Source organism: Cephus cinctus, unplaced genomic scaffold (genome assembly GCF_000341935.2).
Source record: "Cephus cinctus unplaced genomic scaffold, Ccin1 Ccin1_scaffold3406, whole genome shotgun sequence".
Classification (NCBI taxonomy): domain Eukaryota; kingdom Metazoa; phylum Arthropoda; class Insecta; order Hymenoptera; family Cephidae; genus Cephus; species Cephus cinctus.
The window spans coordinates 1-8,096 of NW_014334581.1; the positions used below are offsets into that span (position 1 = coordinate 1).

The 8,096-nt window shown below is 44.0% G+C and overlaps 2 protein-coding genes and 1 non-coding gene across 3 annotated transcripts in view; 1 reads left to right on the forward strand and 2 right to left on the reverse strand.

Moving 5' to 3' along the window:
* Window positions 1-2,459: 2,459 nt before the first annotated feature.
* Window positions 2,460-2,541, reverse strand: Trnal-aag. The gene has a single exon. It is a non-coding gene; the product is annotated as a tRNA-Leu (tRNA).
* A 420-nt stretch (window positions 2,542-2,961) lies between these two features.
* Window positions 2,962-8,096, forward strand: part of LOC107274592 (muscle-specific protein 20) — a 10,565-nt gene continuing 5,430 nt past the window's right edge. The window contains exon 1 of the mRNA XM_015753857.2: window positions 2,962-3,111. Within this exon, the coding sequence (XP_015609343.1) occupies window positions 3,088-3,111 (24 nt within the window). The 5' untranslated portion in view covers window positions 2,962-3,087. The remainder of the gene's footprint in view (window positions 3,112-8,096) is intronic.
* On the reverse strand, window positions 5,264-7,971 carry LOC107274593 (myophilin). Its single transcript, XM_015753858.2, has 4 exons — window positions 7,817-7,971; window positions 5,935-6,134; window positions 5,719-5,839; window positions 5,264-5,630 (listed from the first exon to the last, which is right to left on the reverse strand). Exons 1-4 carry the CDS (start codon window positions 7,820-7,822, stop codon window positions 5,448-5,450), a joined length of 510 nt encoding a protein of 169 aa, XP_015609344.1. The 5' UTR covers window positions 7,823-7,971; the 3' UTR covers window positions 5,264-5,447.

Here is an 8,096-nt window from a genome sequence, read left to right on the forward strand (position 1 = left end):
TGAACTCATTTGAGCTGAACACTGGAAACAACACCTACTCGATAGCCTTCGCTGACGATCCGATAGTCTACGTTGCTGGCACACACGGATGCCGAGAATAAAAGACCAATTGGAGGACCTCGTGAATAGAATAAATAAATTCTATGCAATGTGGAATCTGCCAATGAATCCAGAGAAATGCGAAACAATCCTCTTCAGGAATCCCAGGAGCAATCTGTCCACCCAGAAGGCAGAGGGTATCAAAATTCTTTTTCAATCGCAACTACCGTTCCAGGAACGAATGAAAGGATTGATATCCCGACAAAAAAAGAGGTTAAGTATCTTGGATTTCATATGGACCACCTTGCGAGAGGCACCAAACACGTGGATATCCAGCTGCAAAAAGCCAGGAACGCGCATCAAGCTATGGCACGGCTTCCAACCATTGTTAACAGTAGGACAAAGGTCATAATGTACCAAATCTTTGTAAGATCACTGCTCACATACGCGGCCCCAATATGGTGGAACACTGGAGCGGCGCACATGGAACAACTGCGCTGCTTTGAAAGGACGTGCCTGAGAAGCGCGCTGGGCAAACACAGATCGCGGGAATCTAATTACAAACAGCTTATTAGTAATAAAAAAATATATGATATGGCCAATATACCGCGAGTTGACTGCTACATATTGAGAATGACAAGGGACTATATGGCAGGACTCGGCGTAATAGACAACAAGTTGATAAACAAGGTGGGCGAGACGGAGGAGAACCGGGCGAAAGCAGCTGCCAGCAGAGGATACATCAAATCTCAGGAGTTCATTACTCATGATAGAAATGGAATAATCCAAGACTCGAACGGTACGCCAATAATCTACCATTACGGGAGGCACAAAGCGAACAAAAAGCTTCCACCTAGCTACGCTGAAATTGTACAAACCAGGTCCAAGTACTCGAGAAGCATCCCCAGAGTCGACTATGAGGATAGAAGCAGACTCGATGCTAAATACTGGTGGCTAAAGGCCGATGCAAAACACATACCAGAGCTAAAGCAACGGCTACAAAACGTGGAGAAGAAACCAAGAAATAAGAAGAAAAGGCAGAGCAACCTAACAGCAGCACCAACTCGGGTATCCGACGGAGAAGAAGGCAATATCGCCTTACCGCCTTCCGGTCCTACTAGTCATTAGATCTAATTTGTAAGCCTAAGTTTTAAACTTAAGATAAACCGATATGGTGATTTTTACTTCTTTTTTTTTTTCACCGTCTTCCAGTCCCTATTGGGACGGATATCACGTAGCCCAAGTTATGCCGAATTGTCGGCCAAAAACCAAAAATAAAATGTAATAGGAATAAACATTCTTAACTGTGTATGGATGAAAGGTATGTATGGAGGGCTGAAAGTATTCAGACATGTATGGGCGTAATTATCAAATAATGTAAAGCTTTTTATTGTTTATTTTTGGCTGTCGAATATTAATACTTGCATATATTTAGACTGAATAATTAAAATAAAAAATAAAACTCCAGATAAGAAGGTTGCGTGTTCAAATCACGTGGGGGTCAACGAGTGAGACGTTTTTATTTGATTCTTTATTACACATTACACAATGCAACGTTTTATATGTATTTATAAATGTCCAGCGCATGATATTCTACATGATAATCGTAGTGGATATTATGAATTTAGATTATGCTCATAGTAGATATACATATCTTCTTGGGACTGTTGATATGTTATAAGCTTAGTCCTAAGTTCGCGTCTAGACCTACTTGTCAATATTACGTTTAGTATTGTTATGACTCAATGGAATGACGAGTAACGCATAGGAAGATGCAAGACCAAGGCAAAGGCTCAATTCTTGATATTGGAGGACTTGGCTTCACGGTCTTGTGCTCGTGGATGCATTGTCGTTTCTCCCTTTGCGCGACGTAGGTTTCTACGTTTCAATTGTCGGGTTGCAATGATTCCCACTCCAAAACATTGTATATGTATTTTTAAACACATTCCATTTTTACGAAAGTTAAACTTAAAAAAATATGCAACTTTAAAGCAAAAAGAAATCTGACTACAAATATACACAATAAATTAAGGATCATTTCCATATCGCTTAAAAACGTGATATACATATAACGTCGTCAGTCCGAAAGAATGTTGCGACGAAACGATGTACCTACACTGAATTGAATGAATATATTGAATTGAATGACTCCCGTTCCTGATTTTCAACACATGCCACTTCTTCTCGCCGATGCGCTCCCGATACATGTGAACCACGGCGCCGCGTGCCGACGCAACCCATTGACCCGCTCTCTGTCAAGCAGCTGTAAATATCCTGATCACCGCGTTATCCTTATTATTATATTTTCTTTAGTAGCTACGGACCAAAAGTTGGCCTCAGAATTAGCAACAACTTACGTCTACTCGAAGGACAGGATGACGAAAAGCTATTTAAAAAAAGAAAAGAAGAAAAGGAAAAGTTGGCAGCGGTGGGATTCGAACCCACGCCTCCGAAGAGACTGGTGCCTTAAACCAGCGCCTTAGACCGCTCGGCCACGCTACCGCGAGATACGGTTTTCTGGTTATGATTTATATAATACATTGCTCGTTGTAAATATAACGTACTATACAACAAAAACAATTCTTTGTATTTAATGACAGCCAACAACCGGAATGCAATGCAATATTGTTAACGATAAGTGCGACAATGTGCAATAACGGAGGATTTATTGTATCAAACGTTTTTCCATTGTAAGCTCGCAGACTCCCGCGTAACGCCACCACATTGACATCCGTCGTACCGAGTCACCCGTCACAATACATATAGAAGCTCTAACGTGTTTCGCGAAATCCACGGCATTTTCGGAAACTTGCGAAATGCCGTCTCCAATTACCAGTTACGATTTTGCGTTAGCGTTGCGCCTGTGGTGAGTAAGTCGTCCATATATAGCAACGTCCTCTCCCCCCCCTCTCCCCAACTTTCAGCGATACACAAGCGCACCCCTGCGATACGAATATAAAGCGCACATGCCCAGCGCTCGCCACACACTTTTTCTCTTGTGCCGTTACTGCGCTTCCAAAGACACCAACTCCAAATAATCGAATCATCATGCCTGGGCGTCCATTGTGGCAGGTAAGATATCGAAAATGCATTACGCAAATGCATGCGAATCCATTTTCTTAAATCCTGCAACACTCGCGTGGGGACCTAAAGCACACACCCAAAATTCATTCACTTTTCACTTTCACACCGACAATTTGAGCGATAAATTATATTAATTCTCCTAGCGATATGTATATAAACAAGAATAATTTCTGGTGCGAAATTATATTTTTTTATGAATGATCAATATATTGGATTAACAAGTCGGAATCTTTACAGCCAAAATCCGAGTATCCGTGTTGTTATTTCGACAGCTAGCCCGATTGCCGAAGGATTTAAAAAAAAACTAGCCGTTCATATCCATTCGTGCGTGTAATACCATTTCAGTGAGTCACTTTCGTCTTCCTCATCTTGCTGGTACCCGTAGACTTTGAGCTTTCTCATATTCTCATTATAAATAGCCACAGTTCTTTATATCTAAACGTATAGTCTTGCATATTGAAACTCAGCTTCCACAACTAGACTCTCTCTCTCTCTCTCTCTCTCTCTCTCTCTCTCTCTCTCTCTCTCTCTTTCGCTAGTTCTACATGCCTAATTTGAGGGTTAAATTTACGTTTATTATGTAAATTGGCTTTATTGTCTCTTAGTTGTTCTCGTAAAGTCTAACTTGACTTACTGCCGGTGAACAGGAGCTGCTCCCTGATCGAATAAATTGTTTTCTTTCTCTTCCTCGTCCCGCCACTGTTAATCTGCCTCTGCGTGGATGCGCGCGTGTGCCGGGAATCATTCGCCATTATAATATGTTATACAAACCTTTGATAATATATTGTTTTTCCTTTGACAGCATCAGTTGCGAGGACGCAATATCCGATATATATCTATAAGAATTATCCTACGTTTCGAAATCTCTCATTGAGTTGGCACGCGGTAACGCGAATACCTATTTTGAATTCTGAGTCAAAAACATGTAGGATATTTTATTTTCACAAAGTTTTCTTTTTGACGATGCGTCTATTTCGGAAATACTATACATAGTATAGCATATTGAACGTTTTCGCGTTGAGCGTTACGAAAGATTGGAGGTCTCGTTTGTTTATTCCAGAGATTACGGAAACGTCCAAAGTGTATTACGGAAGTGCCAAAATGTAGAAAACTTGGCATGAATTTTATATGACGGTACGCCATAGAATATTTGATCACTTTTAGCTTGACTGCCTGCCGAAGTTTAGTAGTAAGTGATAACATCAGAATCCCGCCATTGAAATGAAACAAAAGAAACGGCATGTCAAGAGACATTGACAAGAGACACAAAACCATACGTAATCGTACTGTTCCTCTCGTCTTTCCTAGAGATAAAAATCGAAAATAACACGAATAATATATTGAGTCATGGTATGTTCAAAGACAATTTGACAAGACATTTTTGAGCTTTCGCTTTGACAAGTTTCAGAAGTCAACACGAAAAGTCTTATAGGCGAAAAGAGTGCGAAATCCGCACTGGGCATTTCGCATTTCATGTCGCACTTACTCCCCAATTTCTAATCAAGATCGTTCTGAATGTGAAACTAAAAAGTTTATGTAATCAGAGCCTTACAGAGCGTCTCGTGAACCTTCCTTAAAGACGACGAAACATTTGGCCTCAGTCTGTGGAACTGCTGAGGGTGGCGCGCCGTCGATGATCCACAGCGCCCTTGGGCACCTGTCCGTCTTACGCGACAGTCCGGAAAGGAAGAAAAGAGTCGAAAAAACGTAAAGTTTGCGCGCGGTACGTCAGGATTGGCACGTGAAAATATAAGCAATTTTCCAATTTTCCAAGTTCTTCCTTGCCGACGCGGCCAACATCTATCTACATCCATCTAGCCGTTTCGATAGGAAAGAGCGAAAGAGTCCCAGATGAAGGAATATAGCCATAAGAATTAAACTCGGCAAGAATACTGCGTCGTGATCCAACCGCGTGTGTTTCGCCTGTCAATCGGCCAACACGCTTTACCGAAGGGGCTCAAGACACTTGGTGAGGAAATCAACAAGTCCGCGTCCACTCTGATGATTTTTAGGGAGAATCGCGCAGTTTGTCTTAATTAGAAATTTGACATTGGCCAAACAGAGGATAGACTAATTGCAGGTCCGTGCGCGGAAAGAAAATCGAATTAGGAAGATTTACGGAGAAAATGAATATGACGGATAAGCGAAAGAAGATATATTCGTACGCAAAATACATGTATAGTATATTGTACATATTAGGAGTTACGGCAAAAGGATAGCGACGATATCGCCAAGGGCAATTACCTGATTTTGACCTCTAGAAAGGACAGTAAAACTTTGATGGTACAGTCGATTAAGCAATCGATACGCATGTCATATTGTCATCACATATGTCGCGTATTTCCAAAGCCACCGTGTCCGGACTGACTGGCACCCTTGTTGTAGCCCATTTGTAAATTAACTTGTCCCTCGCTCGCGCGAAGCTGCTCCTCCGTGAAGGTCCTCTTGTTCTCATCCGCCATTTTTGGTCCGAGCCGAGGTCCAGTATACTCGGGATGTTTTTGCGTCTGTTTTGCGAAAGGCGAGTGTGTTATTTACGTGACTGAGAAAAGTCGAGATTAGGGAGACAGTAGCTCTAACAGTCAAGATACTTACGACCCTCCCAAGGGCGTAAAGGCACAACGTAACTTGAGGAATGTTGCGCCTCTCGAAGAGATCTGCCGTCTGGAAGATTTCCTCTTGAGGGACTCCGTAATTCTTTATAGCAGCCTGAAATCTGTAGGTCACGATAATACAGACATCTTACAGACATCCGGTCTTGAGAGCCTACGAGGAACTAGTCGCTCGCAACGAAAGCTGCAGCACGCGTACCTCTGAACGTTTTCCATGAGCTGAAAGTTGGTGCCCTTGGTCTGTATCTTCTTCACGGATCCAGGAGCAAGTTTGTTGATCAGCTGACAGAGAATAACGCCATCCTTGAGTATGTCCTCGTAGTTTCCAGGCGGCAGCTTCTCGCCGAGCACGCTCTCGATCCACGCGAGGACCTCGGCTTCCTGTTCCTTGTTGCGCGGCTATCGAAGTAACCGAAAAACAGAGGGGAAAAAAAAGAAAACATTAAATTATAGACTTTTTAGTCCTTTTTAGTCCTTTTTAGTCCTGTTTCAGTGGTCACGCCCGCAGGCCACTCAGCCACTGTATCATGGAGGCCATTCACGAGGAGACGGCGGGTATACATATGCGATCGATCGCTCTTAATGTTGGAAATGTTAAACACGAAAATAGCTCGAGGCTGCTGCGGTGTTGGGTTACGAGGAACATGGAGTCCAGTCCGAAATAAAGGATGGTTTACTCTTATGGTGGCTTTCACTGTATAGCACGTACTGTATGTAGCACGGACTATATAGGCGTATCGAGTAGAAGGCGTCGCGCGCAAGGAAACGTTCTTTCGGCCGTTCGGCATATCGTGCGCCGACCTTATCGGTAGCCACATCTGCTGGAGAATCGGCGAGTACGCAGCCTCACGTAACGTTTGTCGAGCGACGGGATCTCCGAGTGTCCGGTCGCGCTACGCGTCCCATCAATTGAATTTATAAAACGTAGAAGGGATACGCAAAGAGACAAACGTACGTGCACGCTGCACGTACTCCCTCTTTACGGGGATCCTCCGAGCGGCCCTAAAAATAAACGTGTTACGTTCTACGGGCACGTAAAAATAGTGTCTTCGATCGCGCGCTCTATTGGCGCGAAGGAAGCGGAGAGAAGGTATCTTCTTGAAGCTTGCAGCTGTAACCCATCCTTCAAACTAATCTCGTATTATTTTCAGAGCCCTGCCTCTTCGAGAGGATGAGCGCATCCGTATATCTTCCTACTCGGCTCCCTCGCTCGAGTGGTGGGTGGTGGGTGGTGGGTGGTGGGTGGTGCGTGTGTGCCATATGGTCACGTCGAGTTCAACTCGCGGATCAGGTCTTCCTAATGAATCACTGATGGACTTACTTAGTTGTTCGCGACGCGCACTCGCGCACTCGCGCACTCTCGCGCTCGTAGCAAGGAGAAGACGAGAGGAAAGATAAAAGGAGGAAAAAAGAAAGAAGAATGAAGAAAGATGGCAGACGCTATCGAAACGTCCAGATCCTACATGCTGCAGATCCTAAGCCCATCGTCGACCATCAAGGACCATCGGGGACCATCGGGGACCTCTTCCCGTTCTCGAGCCAAAGCGGATTACATGATTGCGTTGGAGATGCGAAAGCATTGCATAACGATATTTATGTTAGGATATAAATAGAGACCGGATGTCGGAAAGGCGCGCGCCGCAGCGGCCTGTTCGCGCCTAAATTTATGTCAGAACACTATATAGGTACACACACCACCCACGCGCACCGAGTTAGGTCGCGCATTCAGAGTGAACCGCTGAAAGAAAATTTTCGTTAAATTCACGCCGCTTCGACCGTCCGTCATTCGATCGATTCGACCGATTCGACAGATTCGACAGATTTTAAGATGAAACGTTTCCCTCTACGAGCGTCGCGATAAAAACAACAGGACGTACCGGCCTCCTCTGCTCCAAGTCGAAATAACGATTCTAATTCGATTGAGCTGAAGTCGTCATTGGTCAATGACAACGTGATACACCCAATGTGTATAGGAAGCGTGTTAATAGAGAGCGCGCGGTGTACTATCCTGTACTATCCTGTACTATCGTGTACTATCGTCGCGCAACTTTGCAATTTTCCATGCAGGCAGGGGAACGTACCGCCATTTTCCGTCCTTTTCTTTTTCTTTCACCACCGAAACAACTCTATAATGGAGATTAAACTTCAGAACGACGCTGTCGGCCTACTGAAGAGAGAGAGACTAACTAAGTCGGACGGCTGGCGTCGCGACGCTATATGCCGTTATCCCCTCCCAGGCTTCAACTACACACCGTTCTAAGTTGATTTTCAGTAACGAAGACGAAAACGAAAACGAAAACGAAAACGAAAGCGAAAAGATTTTGGCATTTTGCCCGTTGGGTATTCCCGCACCCCCGCACC